At 42.5% G+C, this 17,163-nt stretch overlaps 1 protein-coding gene across 4 annotated transcripts in view; it reads right to left on the reverse strand.

Moving 5' to 3' along the window:
* The window catches only part of SLC6A13 (solute carrier family 6 member 13), a 42,153-nt gene that overhangs the window by 20,178 nt on the left and 4,812 nt on the right, over positions 1-17,163 (reverse strand). For 2 of the 4 annotated variants that reach the window (XM_070453195.1, XM_020882148.2), the window contains exon 3: positions 1,513-1,647. The exons of the other annotated variants lie outside the window; for them this stretch is intronic. In XM_070453195.1, the coding sequence (XP_070309296.1) occupies positions 1,513-1,647 (135 nt within the window). The remainder of the gene's footprint in view (positions 1-1,512; positions 1,648-17,163) is intronic. 4 annotated transcript variants of the gene reach the window in all.

Genomic DNA, 17,163 nt, shown 5'->3' on the forward strand with positions numbered 1-17,163 from the left:
AGGGCATGGCAACCCACTCCAGTATTCTTGCCTGGAGAATCCCTGCCTGGAGAATCCCATGGACAGAGGAGCCTGGCAGGCTAGTCCATGGGGGTCACAGAGTCGGAAACAACTGAAGTGACTTAACGCACGCACATACACACACACACATGCATTGATACCAGGGCAATCTGGGTGTATCTCCAGGGCACGATGCTGAGTGAAATGGTGGATCTCAAAAGTCACACACTGCATGACTCCATTTATATAGTGTTCCCCAATGACAAAATCACAGAGATAGAGAACAGATCGGTGGTTGTCAGAGGCTAAGGATGAGGGCAGGGAGGGGGTAAATGCGACTATAAAGGGGCAGTGGGGTGGAGATCTTTGTAGTCATGGAACAGTGGTGGTGGTCACACAAATCCACACAAGTGATACAATTACACACAATTACACATAGACATCCTCACACAAGCAAGTGCATAGAAATGGGTGAAACCTGAACAAAACCTGTGGATGGTACCAATGTCCATTACCAGGTTTTGACATTGTTCCATAGCTATATAAAATTTTTACCATGAAGGAAAACTGGGTGATGGGTACATGTGACACTCCTGGGCTACTTTTGCAACTTTCTGTAAACACATAATTAGTTCAAAATAGAAATTTAAAGAAACTCCTAAAGAGAGAGGAGTATTAAAATAAAACACCCTAAGTAACTGCTGTGTCAAGAGAGTAGAATTATTTATTTCTTTATTTTGGTGGTGCCTTGAGGCTTGTGGGATCTTAGTTCCCCAACCAGGGATCGAACCCAGGCCCCCAGCAGTGGAAGTATGGAGTCTTCTTAATCACTGGACCACCAAGAAAGTCCAAAGATAGTAGAATTATTAATGGATTTTTTTTTCCATTAAAATTCTTTTTAGAGACTTCCCTGACTGTCCAGTGGTTAGGACTGTGTACTCTCACTGCCAAGGGCCTAGGCTCAATCCCTGGTTGGGGAACAAAAATGCCACAAGCTGCCTGGCACAGCCAAAAAAAAAAAAAAAAATCCCCAAACTAAAAACAAATTAAAAAACAACAACAAAAAACCTCTTTTTAAATGCTTTCCATTGATTAAAATAATTTTTAAAAGCACGAAATTATTTGTATGCATTGCAAAATACACACAGGTACAGCTAAAATAGCTTTGCACTCTACTTATTAGCTAAAGCCTTTGTGCTGCCCTCAACCCCATCTTCTCCATCCTCTGCTGGGCTGAGTGACTAGCTCTCTTGGGCCCACAAGTGGAGTTGTTCAGTTACTCAGTTGTGTCCAACTCTTTGTGACCCCATGAACAGCAGTACGCAAGGCTTCCCTGTCCTTCACTCTCTCCCTGAGCTTGCTCAAACTCATGCCCACTGAGTCACAAGTGGAAGGTTTAACATAAAGACCCAGGGGCTTATCTCCATCAGCACTGCTGCTAAACCCCCCAGTTATTCCAGTGCAGTTTATAACCTGGTGCGGAGACTCTGAAGTCAGGCACGAGCGACTCACCCTCAAAGATGGGGCAGATCTTCCTCCAGGCAGTGATGCCCCCCTGACTGGTGTACTGGCCCAGCGCCGTCTCCAGGAGGAAGACAGGAATGCCGCAGGTAAAGAGGAAGATGAGGTAGGGGATGAAGAAGGCACCTGCGGGTGGGAAACAGGCTGTGTGTTCCTTGGCAGTAGCCTCCTTGTGGTCCAAGTCCAGCTCCTCCCATTACCACTGCTGTTTCCAGTCAGAACCCAAAGCGGGGGTTGGGGGGGTCTGTGCAAAACTGGGAACACTGGTCTAGATGTCTGGAACCAAGCAGAGGTCAAGAGTCACCAAGTTACTTAGGACCTGGCCAGTCCCTTTCTTCACTCTGAAGTTTCCGTCCATACCTACCAAGGGGTACTCCCCATCAACATCAGTTATCGCCTAAAAAACACATAACCTGTGGCATCAAAGGAGCTCCTGGAATCCCGGAAATCACGAGCATTCACAGAGCCCACAGTCCAGCATATGTGTCGAGGAAATGATTGCTCTAAATGTCAGAGAGGGACTTTTAGCAGACTGCAGTCAGATTCCCCTTCGGTAAGCCTTTCTGTTTTCACAGTCATTGGTTGAGACAAGCCTACTGACTCCACTGGCATTTTCTCCACCCTAGGCCTCTACCTGCTGGCATTAGGGCCGGGAGTTCACAGAACAGAGTCCTAGGGAGCAGAGATGTACACAGAGGGGGACTTACCCTGTGGTCCAGCTGTAAAGAATCAGCCTGCCAATGCAGGGGACTCTAGTTCAATCCCTCATCAGGGAACTATTATCCCTCATGCCTCGGGGACAGCTAAGTGCACCAAGCTAAAAAGCCTGAGCACTACAGTGAAGACTCAGCACAGAAAAAAAGAAAAATATGCATAGAGAGACCCAAATATCTGCAGAGGGTCCCCTACTAGCTTGCAGCTGAGTGTTGGTCAGTACATGTGTGTGAGGAAACCACCCAGGGAAGGGAAAGTATCTCTCAAAAGGATTGAACCCAGTGGTGCTTATTCAGGGCTGGGGACATTCCGAACATTTAAAGAAGAAATAATCCCAGTTCTAACAAGCTCTTCCAGAAAATGTGAAAGGACTTCTTTCCAACTCATTCTACAAAGCTAGCATTACCCTGATAACAAAAGCAGGCAAAGACAAGAAAAGAAAATTGTAGGTCAAACTTTCATGAACATAGACGCAAAATTCTAAAAAATTTTTAGCAAATCAGATCCAACAACATGTATTAATAAAAAGGATGATACATTACATGGTGGGGTTTATCCCAGGAATAAAAAGTTAACATTCAAAAAAATTAATCTGTGTATCATATTAATAAATTTAAAGACAAAAAAATCATATAATTATTTCAATAAAAGCAAGAAAAGCATTTGACAAAATCTAACAGCTATTTGTGATTTTAAAAAAAAAACCTCTCAGCAAATGATGAATAGAAGAAAACCCTCAATCTGGAAAAAGGCGTTTACAAGACATCTGCAGATAACATCTACAGACAATGGTGAAACACTGCTTAACTTCTGAGATCAAGAACAAGACAAGGGTCTTACTACTTCTTACCATTTCTATTCAATACTGTTTCCATCAGTATTGATTCTAGTCAAGGCAATAAGGCAAAAAAAAAAAAAAAAAAAAAAGGATGATAGCCTATCTAGAATACCATTTGGGGTCTGTAACAAATTCACAGAAGCAGAGTATAGACTGGTGATTACCAGGGTTTGAGGAAGGAGGAAACAGGGAGGTGTTGGTCAAAGGGTACAAAGTTTCTGTTACCGAAAATGAATATGTCCTAGAGCTCTATTATAACCGCAGTGCCTGTAGTGAACAATATCTAATTGTTTTCTTGAAATTGTGCTAAGAAGGAGGTGGGGCTGCACCAGCTTGGGGGATGCACAAAGTTCTGGAACCCCTGTCGCCAGTCACAGGTGAAGGTTCCTGTATGTGTTTGATGGAACTGCTCAGCTGGATTCCTGGACTTCTGCAAAGGCTGTCTCATCCACGGGTCTAACTGATCTCTGGGGGCCACGCTGAAGGGCAGAAGCAGTTAGCACTGCGGCTTCTACTGCCAGGACCAAGCCTATACACCTACTCTTGCTCTGAGGAGATTGTTTCAACTTCTGTATACATCAGAATATGTTAGACCTATGCTATAGCACCTATTATTCTGCCAAATCTAAGTGGTTAGACAAAGCAAGAGTGTATTCCTTGAGTCACCGGTGTCGGCAGAGGCAGTGAGGAAACTGAGGCACAGAGGAGTCAAGGAATTGGCTTGAGCTCATCTGAGTGACTTCTGACTTGAGCTTGCAGTGTGCTTTGAGAGATCCTCCACCAGATCACCTCAAGGTCTGGTCCCTCGGCACCACCCATTAGAGACAGTCATAAAAGATCAATCCCTGAGCCTTTGGAGCGGGAGCACTGACTCCAAGTCCCTAGACTACCAGAGAACTAACCCTGCTGCTAAGTCGCTTCAGTCGTGTCCAACTCTGTGCGACCCCATAGACGGCAGCCCACCAGGCTCCGCTGTCCCTGGGATTTTCCAGGCAAGAACACTGGAGTGGGTTGCCATTTCCTTCTCCAGAACTAACCCTAGGGAGTATCAAACAGTGAAAACTCACACAAAGGAAATCACTTGAATACAAGACCTGGCATCACCCAAACACCAGTAGCACCCTGTGCAGGATGCCTCATCTAAACAACAAACAAAATAAAAATACAAACCAAATCATCGGCAGACAGGATTACCATCTCACTCAGCCATGCCCATCAGAGGAAAAACAAGCAAATAAAAAACTCAGCACAAATCTCACCCTTTATGAAGCTTACACAAACAACTGGACCAACCTTAGGAGGGCAGAAACTAAAAGGAAGAAAGAATTCAGCCTTGAAGCCTGGGAAAAGGAAACCTCAAACACAACAAATTAAAAAAAAATAATGAAGAGGCAGAGAAATACTACACAAGTGAAGGAACCAATTAGAAACACAGAAGTCCAAATCAATGAAGAGGAAATAGGCAAACTATCTGGAAAAAAATTCAGAATAATGATAGTAAAGATGATCAAAAACCTTGAAAACAAAATGGAGAAAATGCAAGACTCAATTAACAAAGACCTAGAAGAATTAAAAAATAAACATACAGAGACAAACAACACAATTACTGAAATTAAAAATAGTCTGGAAGGAATCAATAGCAGAATATCTGAAACAGAAGAATGAACCAGTGAGCTGGAAGATAAAATGGTGGAAATAACTTCTGAAGAGCAGAATAAAGTAAAAAGAATGAAAAGAACTGAGGATAGTCTCAGAAACCTCTGGGACAATATCAAATGCACCAACATTCAAGTTATAAGGGTCCCAGAAGAAGAAGAGAAAAAGAAAGGGTATAAGAAAATTTTTCAAGAGATTATAGTTGAAAATTTCCCCAGCATGGAAAAGAAAATAATCAAGTCCAAGAGACACAGAGTCCCATACAGGATAAACCCAAGGAGGAACACCAAGACACATACTAATCAAGCTAACAAAGACTAAACACAAAGAAAGAATATTAAAAGCAGCAAGGGAGAAGCAACAAGTAACATACAAGGGAAACCCCATACACTTAACAGCTGATCTTTCAGCAGAAACCCTGCAGGCCAGAAGGGAATGGCAGGATATGTTTAAAGCACTAAAAGGGAAAAATATACAAACAAGGTTACTTTACCTGGCAAGGATTTCATTCAAAATTGGTGGAGAAATAAAAAGGTTTCCAGACAAGCAAAAGTTAAGAGAATTCAGTACCACCAAACCAGCTTTACAGCAAATGTTAAATGGACTTATATAGTCAAGAAATACAAGAGAAGTAAAAAGATCTACAAAATCAACCCCCTAAAATTAAGAAAATGGCAATAGGAACATATATATCAATAATTACTTTAAATGTAAATGGATTAAATGCTCCAACCAAAAGACACAGACTAGCTGAATGGATACAAAACAAGACCCATATATGTGCTGTCTACAAGAAATCACTTCAGACCTAAAAACACATATAGACTGAAAGTGAGAGGATGGAAAAATACATTCCCTGCAAATGGGAAGCAAAAGAAAGCTGGAGGAGCAATCCTCATATCAGACCAAATAGACCCTAAAATAAAGAAGATTACAGGAGATAAGGAAGGACACTGCATAATGATCAGGGATCAATCCAAGAGGAAGACATAACAATTGTAAATATTTGTGCACCCAACATAGGAGCACCTCAATACATGAGACAAACACTAGCAGACATAAAAGGAGAAATTGACAGTAACACAATAATATTAGGAAAATTTAACACCCCACTCATACCAATGGACAGATCATCAAAACAGAAAATTAATAAGGAAACACAAGTTTTAAATGATACATTAGATGAGATGGATCTCATTGATATCTTCAGGACATTCCATCCAAATGCAGAAGAATACACCTTCGTCTCAAGTGCTTATGGAACATTCTCCGTATGCACAAGAATAGACCACATCTTGGGTCAAAAATCAAACCTCAGTAAATTTAAGAAAATTGAAATCGTATCAAGCATCTTCTCCAACCACAATGCTATGAGACTAGATATCAATTACAAGAAAAAAACTGTAAGAAACACAAACACATGGAGATTAAACAACATGTTTCTAAATAACCAACAGGTTACTGGAAAAATCAAAAGGGAAATAAAAATTTTCTAGAAACAAATGACAAAGAAAACCTAACAACTCAAAACCTATGGGATGCAGCAAAAGCAGTTCTAAGAGGGAAGTTTGTAGCAACACATTCCCACCTCAAGAAACAAGAAAAACATCCAATAGACAATCTAACTTTACACCTAAATCAATTGGAAAAAGAACAAAAAAAAAGCACAAAACTTAATAGAAAGAAAGAAATAATAAATATCCAAGCAGAAATAAATGAAAAAAATAATAGTAAAGATTAATAAAACTAAAAGCTGGCTCTTTGAGAAGATAAACAAAATTGAAAAACCATTAGCCAAACTCATCAAGAAAAAAAAAGAGAAGAATCAAATCAACAAAAGTAGAAATGAAAAAGGAAAGGTTACAACAGACAATGCAGAAATACAAAGGATTGTAAGAGACTATTATAAACAACTACATGGTAATAAAATGGATAACCTGGAAGAAATGGACAGATTCTTAGAAAAATTCAATCTTCCAAGACTGAACCAGGAAGAAATAGAAATTATGAACAACCCAATTACAAGGACTAAAATTGAAGCTGTGATCAAAAATCTCCCAAAAGGCCAGGACCAGATGGTTTCACAGGAGAATTCTATCAAACATTTAGAGAAGAGCTAATGCCTATCCTTCTAAAACTCTTTCAAAAAATTGCAGAGGAACACGTCCAAACTCACTCTACAAGGCCACCATCACCCTGATACCAAAACCAGACAAAGACAACACACAAAAAGAAAACTACAGGCCAATATCACTGATGAACATAGATGCAAGAATCCACAACAAAATTTTAGCAAACCGAATTCAGCAACACATGAAAAAGCTCATACACCATGAGCAAGTTGGGTTTATTCCAGGAATGCAAGGATTCTTCAATATATGCAAATAAATAAATGTGATACACCATATTAACAAACTGAAAGATAAAACCAAATGATAATCTCAATAGATGCAGAAAAAGCCTTTGACAAAATGCAGCACACATTTATGATTAAAACTCTTCAAAAAATGGGCATTAAAAAAAAGGGGGGCATAGAAGGAACCTACCTCAACATAGTAAAGGCCACGTATGATAAGCCTACAGCAAACATTATTCTCAATGGTGAAAAATTGAAAGCATTCCCCCTAAGATCAGAAAGGGGATCCACTTTCACCACTATTATTCACCATAGTTCTGGAAGTCCTAGCTACAGCAATCAGAGAAGAAAAAGAAATAAAAGGAAGCCAGATTTGAAAAGAAGAAGTAAAGCTCTCACTGCTTGCAGATGACATGATACTGTACATAGAAAACCCTAAAGATAGTATCAGAAAATTATTAGAGCTAATCAGTGAATTTAGCAAAGTTGCAGGATACAAAATCAATACACAGAAATCATTTGCATTTCTATATACTAACAATGAAAAATCAGAAAGAGGAATTAAGGAATCAATCCCATTCACCATTACAACAAAAATAACTAGATTTCTAGGAATAAACTTACCTAAGGAGACAAAAGAACTGTACACAGAAAATTATTAGACACTGTTGAAAGAAATCAAAGACAACATAAACAGATGGAGAGATATTCCATGTTCCTGGGTAGGAAGAATCAATATTGTGAAAATGACTATACTACCAAATGCAATCTACAGGTTCAATGTGATCCCTATCAAATTACCAATAGTATTTTTCACAGAACTAGAACAAAAATTTTCAGAATTCATATGGAAACACAAACAACCCTGAATAGCCAAAGCAGTCTTGAGAGAGAAGAATGCAACTCAAGGAATCAACCTTCCTGACTTCAGATTATACCACAAAGCTACAATCATCAAGACAGTATGGTACTGGCACAAAAACAGAAATATAGACCAATGGAACAAATAGAAAGCCCAGAAATAAACCCATGCACCTATGGGTACCTTATTTTTGGCAGAGGAGGCAAGAATATACAGTGGGACAAAGACAGCCTCTTCAATAAATGGTGCTGGGAAAACTGGACAGCTACACGTAAAAGAATGAAATTAGAACACTTCCTAACACCATACACAAAGATAGACTCAAAATAGATGAAAGACCTAAATGTAAGACCAGAAACTATAAACTGTTAGAGGAAAACATAGGCAGAACACTCGATGACACAAATCAAAGCAAGATCCTCTATGACCCACTTCCTAGAGTAATGGCAATAAAAACAAAAGTAAACAAGTGGGACCTGATTAAACTTAAGAGCTTCTGTACAGCAAAGGAAACTATAAGCAAGGTGAAAAGACAACCCTCGGAATGGCAGAAAATAATAGCAAATGGAACAACTGACAAAGGATTAATTTCCAAAATATATAAGCAACTCATACAACTCAATGCCAGAAAACAAACAACCCAATCAAAAAGTAAGAAAAAGGCCTAAACAGATATCTCTCCATAGAAGACATACAGATGGCTAACAAACACATGAAAAGATGCTCAATATCACTCATTATTAGAGAAATGCAAATCAAAATCACAATGAGATCAATCACCTCACACCAGTCAGAATGGCCATCATCAAAAAGTCTACAAACAATAAATGCTGGAAAGGGTGTGGAGAAAAAGGAACACTCTTGCACTGTTGGTGAGAATGTAAATTGATACAGCCACTATGGACGGTATGGAGATTCCTTAAAAAAACTAGGAATAAAACCACCATATGCCCCAGGAATCCCACTCCTAGGCACATACCGTGAGGAAACCAAAATTGAAAATAGATACATAATCCCATTGTTCACTGCAGCACTATTTACAATAGCTAGAACATGGAAGCAACCTAGATGTCCATTGACAGATGAATGGATATAGAAGTTGTGGTACATATACACAATGGAATATTACTTAGCTATTAAAAATAATGTATTTGAATCAGTTCTAATGAGGTGGATGAAACTGGAGCCTATTATACAGAGCAAAGTAAGTCAGAAAGAAAAACACCAATACAGTATATTAACGCATATACATGGAATTTAGAAAGATGATAACAATGACCCTATATGCAAGACAGCAAAAGAGACACAGATGTAAAGAACAAACTTTTGGACTCTGTGGGAGAAGCCAAGGGTGGGATGATTTGAGAGAATAGCATTGAAACATGTATATTATCATATGTGAAATAGATCGCGAGTCCAGGTTCCATGCACGGGACAGGAGGCTCGGGGCTGGTGCACTGGGATGGCCCTGAGGGATGGGATGGGGAGGGAGGTGGGAGGGGGGTTCAGGATGGGGAACACATGTACACCCATGGCTGATTCATGTGAATGTATGGCAAAACCACTACAATATTGTAAAGTAATTAGCCTCCAATTAAAAAAATTTTTTAAAAAAGAACCTTAAAAGAAAAAAGAGATAGAAGTTGTGGTACATATACACAATGGAATATTACTCAGCCATAAAAAGGAACACATTTGAGTCAGTTCTAATGAAGTCGATGAACCTAGAACCTATTATGCAGGGAGAAGTAAGTCAGAAAGAGAAAGAGAAATACCGTATTCTAACACATATATATGGAATCTAGAAAAATGGTACTGAAGAATTTATTTACAGGGCAGCAGTGGAGAAATAGACATAGAGAAGAGGACTTATGGACATGGGGAGAGGGGAGGAGAGGGTGAGATGTATGGAGAGAGTAACATGGAAACTTACATTACCATATGTAAAATAGATAGCCAACAGGAATTTGCTGTATGGCTCAGGAAACTCAAACAGGGGCTCTGTATCAACCTAGAGGGGTGGGATGGGGAGGGAGACAGGAGGGAGGTTCAAAAGGGAGGGGATATATGTGTACCTATGGCTGATTCATGTTGAGGTTTGACAGAAAACAGCAAAATTCTGTAAAGCAATTATCCTTCAATAAAAAAATAAATTAAAAAAACTGTGCTAAGAAGATGAATTGTGTTCTTACCACAAAAAATTAAAATAAAAAAAAAAGGACAGAAGGAAACCCTGGAGGTGACAGATATGTTTATGACATTGACTGTGGAAATGGTTTCACAGGAGTGTGTTTACCTCCAAACTCATCGAGTTGATATGTTAAATGTGTACAGCTTTTTGTAAGTCAGTCATAACTCAATAAAGTGTGTTTAAAAAGAAAAGAAGGACTTCCCTGTGATCCAGTGGCTAAGACAGTAAGAAAACAAACAACCTAATTTTTCTAAATGGTCAAAAGATTTGAACAGGTTTTCACCAAAAAAAAAAAAAAAAAGATATGTGAGTTGTAAATAAGCACATGAAAAGATGTTCAATATCATTAGTCATTATAAATTTAAATGATAATGAGGTAATGCTACACACCAATTAGAAAAATTAAAAAGACAGACCAGGAATTTCCCTGGTGGTTCAGTGGTTAAGACTCCATGCTCCCAATGCAGGGACTGCAGTTCCATCCCTAGTCAGGGAACTAAGATCCCACAAGCCTCGTGTGTACATGGAGCAGTCAAAAAAAGTAAAAGAAAGAAAAAGACCTAGATAGCATATTAAAAAGCAGAGACATTACTTTGCTAACAAAGGTCCGTCTAGTCAAGGCTATGGTTTTTCCAGTGGTCATGTATGGATGTGAGAATTGGACTATGAAGAAAGCTGAGTGCCGAAGAACTGATGCTTTTGAATTGTGGTGTTGGAGAAGACTCTTGAGAGTCCCTTGGACTGCAAGGAGATCCAACCAGTCCATCCTAAAAAAGATCAGTCCTGGGTATTCATTGGAAGGACTGGTGCTAAAGCTGAAACTCCAGTACTTTGGCCACCTCATACAAAGAGTTGACTCATTGGAAAAGACCCTGATGCTGGGAGGGATTGGGGGCAGGAGGAGAAGGGGGCGACAGAGGATGAGATGGCTGGATGGCATCACCGACTCAATGGACATGAGTTTGAGTAAACTCCGGGAGTTGGTGATGGGCAGGGAGGCCGGGCGTGCTGTGATTCATGGGGTCTCAAAGAGTCGGACACAACTGAGGGACTGAACGGAACTGAACTGATTGGTGAAGATGTGGAAAAGCTGGCACCTGCATACACCACTGGCAGGAATGTAAAATGGTACAACCGTTTTGGAAAAGCATTTGGCAGTTTCTTAAAAAGTTAAAGGTGCACGTACCGCACAACCTTGTCATTCCACGCTTAAGTTTTTACTCAAGGGAGGTGAAAGCATATGTTTATACAAAGACTTGTACACAAATGTTCTTAGCAGTTTCATTTGTAATACCTAAAATCTGGAAAGAACTCAAATGTCCATAAATGGGAGAAGAGATAAATGGCAGTCCACCCATCTAATGGAATGGTGGTCTAGTCACTAAGTCATGTCCGACTCTTGTGATCCCATGGACTGTAGCCTGCCAGGCTCCTCTGTCCATGGGATTCTCCAGCCAAGAATATGGAGTGGGTAGCCATTCCCTTCTCCAGGGGATCTTCCTGACCCAGGAACTGAACCCAGGTCTCCTGCATTGTGGGTGGATTCTTTACTGCCTGAGCTACAATACTATCCAGCAATAACAAGAAAGGAACTACTGAGACATGAAAAAGATGGATGAATCTCAAAGTAATTATGCAAAGTCAAAGAAGCCAAGTCATGATTTCATTTATAGAAAAGTTTAAGAAATGCAAACTAGTATACAGGGACAGCATGGATAAAGAAAATGCTATATGTGTAGTGGGATATTATTCAGCCATAAGAGAGAAGGAAATTCCATGCTTTGCAACAATGTGGATGGACCTTGAGGGTATCATGCTAAGTGACATAAGTCATACAGAGAAAGTAAAGTAAATATTGTGTGTTCTCACTTATATGTGGAATCTCAAAATAGTCAGATTCATCAAGGCAGAGAGTAGAATGGTGGTTGCCAGAGGCTGGGGGTGGGAGACATGGGGAGATAATCAAAGGGTACACAGTTCTTTATAAGATGAACATTTCCTGGTGATGGAATTGTATAGTGTAGTGACTACAGTGAATGATACTGTATCATATACTTGAAAGTTCTTAAGAGTGTAGATCTTAAATGCTATCACCACCAAGAAAAGGTAATGATATGAAGGAATGGACTTGTTAACTAACCTTATTGTGATAATGATTTTGCAATATATACTGGTATCAAATCATAATGTTGTATGCCTTAAACTTATATATATTATGTATCAGTAATAAATCAGTAAAGCTGGAAATAGTTACATCTTTCAAAAACAGAGACCTCCTTGGTGGTCCAGTGACTAAAACTTCACCTTCTAAAGCAGGAGATGCAGGTTCAACTCCTGATTGGGGAGTTAAGATTCCACATGCCTCTCAGCCAAAAAAAAACAAACATTAAAAAAAATAAAACAGAAGCAATATTAAAAATTCAATAAAGACTTTAAAAATGGTCTACATCAAAAAATCTTTAAAAAAAAACAGGTTTGCAGTTGCATTGAGATGGGGTTGCCGAGGTCGGGGGTGGGAGAAAGGGGCAGGAAGCAGTTTAGGGGGGTGATGGATACATTCACGATCTTTTTTCTTTTTTTTTTTTAATTTATATTTTGGCCACTCCATGCAGCATGTGGGATCTTAGTTCCCCAGGCAAGGATGAAGCTCCATTGCCCCCTGCAATGGAAGCTTGGAGTCCTAACCACTGGATCACCTGGGAAGTCCCTGTTAATTATCTTGATAGCAGTGATTGTCTGAAGGGTGTGTACCTACCGAAAAACTTATCTAGCTGTACATTTCAAATGTGTGCCATTTATTGTAAGCCAATTATACCATACCAAAATTGCTAAAACAAAAGTTGGTGGTGAGGAATCAACTCCTCCAGTTCTCTGCCTTCCGATCTCTTGGCATGTGGTCCACGCATAATTCAAGGCACTGAGGGAGACACTTGGTGACCACAAGGGCAAGTGGTCACCAGGCAAGTAAGGACACAAATCAGTACAAGACTCATTGGGCAGGAGGAGGGAATTAGGAAAGAGAGAATTCAGTAGCCAAAATGAGCAGTCACTGCTGAGAGTTAAACATCAAAGAAAGAGAGCAAAGAGAGAGTGGGGGGCCAGGAGAGGAGTTTCCAAGCCCCTCCTCCCATCTCTATGCCACCCGCTCTTTCCCAATAAACCAAGCCAATGTTTAACTGCACCGGGTCTGGTGGTCACTCTGTTCCCCTCCCCCTCTGCCTCCTTGAGCCCCTGGGCCGCTGGCCATAAGGGATAAAGTCCACACCCCCCAGGCAGAGTCCCCGGGCCCAAACCGGGGAGGGAGTTAAAGAAGGGATGGAGCCCAAGAGGGACCCATGTGCCCACCAGGGAGTCCTGGGGACACCGCCTGTTTCCTCACCCGAGCCCTAACCACCACCCCTGCAAGAGAGAGCCAGTCCTGGAGAAGGAGAATGGAGTCACGGTTACCTGCTCCCCCCAAGCCCCCATTCAATCTCCTCCCTCAATTCTAAAATGTCCTGGCATTTTCCCCCGTGGGATGCCAGAGACCACACACCCATCCTGGAAAAGAACCATTCTGCTTGACATCCTTCTCAGTAAGAGTGCATCCTGTGGTGTCACCTGTCATGTTCCAGGTGACAATTTAAAAACATTTTTTATTTATTTACTTGGCAACTTGGTCTTAGTTGCAGCTTGTGGGATCTATTTCCCTGACCAGGAATCAAACTCAGGTCCCATGCATTGGGAGCCTGGAGTCTTAGCTCCTGAACCACCAGGGAAGTCCCTCCAGGCGACATTATTTTAAAGACAAACTGTTAAATGTTCCACATGAGTAACACAGCGGTGAGCATTCATGAATTATCACACGCTGTAATCAGCACTACTGAACCAATACTTGGCACTGAGTCACTAACTAAAAACAGTAACCAGTCGTCACGTACTAATAACATAACCATGACTCTTCCGTGAAGAAATGCACTCCTCTCTGATCCTTAGTATCTACAGACATCCTCAGGGCACAGTGGGGCCGTCTAATGCCCTTGGCATCGGCATCCTATGCGCTCTCTCTCTTCCTGATGTCCAGAGCTGGGGTTTACTTGGCTGTGCCCCCACCCCACAGCCTTCCCTCTGAGATCCCGCTTTCTCAGTTGCCCAGCGGTGGCACATTTTGCTGTGGTCTCACTCGGGGTCTCCAGCCCTGGGCATCCTGGGTGTTGGGAAACTCAGGGTGCCGGTAGCCCGGGATCCAGGGAGTGGGAGAGGTTCCAGCTGAAGGCCCGGGTCCTGCAGCAACTGGGATCTGGGTATTCAGGTAGAGTCAGCAGTTACATAAGAAAGAAGGACAGCAAGGAGACTCCAAGATTCTTAGCCTTGAAACTGGTCTGCTTCCGGCCTGAGGCCTCTGCCATCAGTTCTCAGCACCACAGATACAAAAATGGTGTTCAAGTGTAAAATTGGTTGGCCTCTCTGCTCAAACTTCTGCCCTGACTCCCCATCCCTGGAGCAAAAGCCGAACCTCACAGTGTCTGGGCATACACACCGAGGAAACCAGATCTGAAAGAGACACGTGCACCCCAATGTTCATCGCAGCACTGTTTATAATAGCCAGGACATGGAAGCAACCTAGATGCCCATCAGCAGACGAATGGATGAGGAAGCTGTGGGACATATACACCATGGAATATTACTCAGCCATTAAAAAGAATTCATTTGAATCAGTTCTAATGAGATGGATGAAACTGGAGCCCATTATACAGAGCGAAGTAAGCCAGAAAGATAAAGACCATTACAGTATACTAACACATATATATGGAATTTAGAAAGATGGTAACGATAACCCTATATGCAAAACAGAAAAAGAGACTCAGATGTATAGAACAGACTTGTGGACTCTGGGAGAAGGCGAGGGTGGGATGTTTCAAGAGAACAGCATCGAAACATGTATATTATCTAGGGTGAAACAGATCACCAGCCCAGGTTGCGTGCATGAGACAAGTGCTCGGGCCTGGTGCACTGGGAAGACCCAGAGGGATCGGGTGGAGAGGGAGGTGGGAGGGGGGACCGGGATGGGGAATACATGTAAATCCATGGCTAATTCATTTCAATGTATGACAAAAACCACTGCAATGATGTAAAGTAATTAGCCTCCAACTAATAAAAATAAATGGGAAAAAAAAAAAAACGAACCTCACAGTGGTTGACAAGCCTTGCATGATCCACCCCCCACAGTGACTCCCCTCCTTTGACTCCCCAGACACACCAGCCAGCCTCCTGCTCTAAGGCCATTAAAACTTTTTGTTTCCTCTGCCCCAGGGTGCCCTCCCCACCTCCAATATCCCCAGGACCGGGTCTCACCCCCCACCCCAAAAGCTGTCACTCAAGTGTTCTCAGTGGGCCGCCCCACCCTGCTCCTGTGATGCTCAGGGACTTCTGATACGCTGTGTCATTTTCTTGTTTTCTGTGTTTACTGTCTGTCTCGCCCCCACCCACACCCAGAAAGAAAGCCCCACAAAGACAGGGAGGTGGTCTGTTCTGTTTCCGTTTTATCACCACAGTCGTTCAGGGCAGGTAGCACGTTCTTGGTGTGTAACCACCATTGGGTGACTTACATGGGTTGGCCTGATTCTAGAAAGTCACAGGGGCTGGGGGTGGGGGCAGGTGCTCAGGGTGGACTGGCCACAGTGTCTGGACAGCAAGGAGGGCACTTACGTAGAAGGCACCCCTTTTTCCCTATCTTCTGCTGGATGCTGATTTTATATTTTATTTTTTTTTTTAAGTTCTTGTTTTTTTGTTTTTTTTTAATATGGATCATTTTTTAGATGTTTATTGCATTTGTTACAATATTGCTTCTGTTTTGTGTTTTGGTTTTTTGACCATGAGGCATGTGGGATCTTGGCTCCCCAACCAGGGACTGAACCCACACCCTCTGCATTGAAAGCCCAAGTCCCAGCCACTGGACTTGGTTTCTTCACACCACTTTCTCAGTGTCTCTGGTTTTCAGCTACTGTGTTTCACTGCCGACCTGTCCTCCATCATATTCTTACCTCAGCCCTTGCCCTGTTCTGGGGCTCACTTCTAATTGGATCTACCAAACCTCCAGGCTGGAAGGAACCAAAGACAGCACTTGCATTTTCAGCTTGGAACTGACACTATGCTTCGGGGACGTCTTCTTCCCTGAGATCCCCAAGGAACAAACATTAATAACAATAAGGTCCTCCCTCCAAGCACAAAAGCTTCTATTTTCAGCTGTGAAGTTGGAGAAAGCACCCAGCAGAGGCAGGCTGATAGCACATGTGACCCCGGGAGGTTCATGCCATGACCCCAGCATCCTCAGAACCTGCTCAGAACCATCCTCGAATCCCCTGGGAGTCCCAGCCCTGATCTGAGAGCCATGGGTTTAAATAAAAGCACTTAAACCGGGAGGAGGGGATCAAACCAACCTAGGAGGTCTCTGTCCTCCCCTTCCCCGCCCCCTGTCTCATGTCGGCAGTGAAGGGCCCTGTCACAAGGAGGCGTCTGTCCCTTCCAGACCAAGAGACGAGGTGACGAGACGAAGTGTGGGGCCTGTGCTCTGAGGGGGCGAGGAGGGTGAAAGGCACAGAAAGGATGAGACTCTGGGAACACCAGAAACCAGAAGAGCAGGCCTGTCTGGGTCCCTGCACAGACCAGGGGGGTCCTGGACGGGCCCCCATCACGCCAGCAGAGGCGCCACCCATGTGTCCATCTGCTGGCTCTGCGTGACTCGGGGCCTTCAGAGCAAAGCTGGGCATCGGCCTCCAGCCCCAGAGCCCCTCAGCGCACTTCCTCCAGCTGCTGTTGTCCGTCAAGGAAAGAGAAGAGGAAGCCTGAGGCCCGGTGCCCCACTGGAGAAGACAGGGTGAGAGGAAGGGGATGGCGTCAGGATTCTGCAGATGGTCCCAGGACCCCCAAAACGGGTCCTGGGGACCAGCGTGCTGGAGGACAGGCCCTGCCCAGGGAGGAAGTGGCCACCTCCTACCTCCGCACCCCTGCTCCTTCGGTGAAGAATCAGGGGCCGTGGTCGTGAT

The sequence above is a fragment of the Odocoileus virginianus genome, chromosome 23 (genome assembly GCF_023699985.2).
Source record: "Odocoileus virginianus isolate 20LAN1187 ecotype Illinois chromosome 23, Ovbor_1.2, whole genome shotgun sequence".
Classification (NCBI taxonomy): domain Eukaryota; kingdom Metazoa; phylum Chordata; class Mammalia; order Artiodactyla; family Cervidae; genus Odocoileus; species Odocoileus virginianus.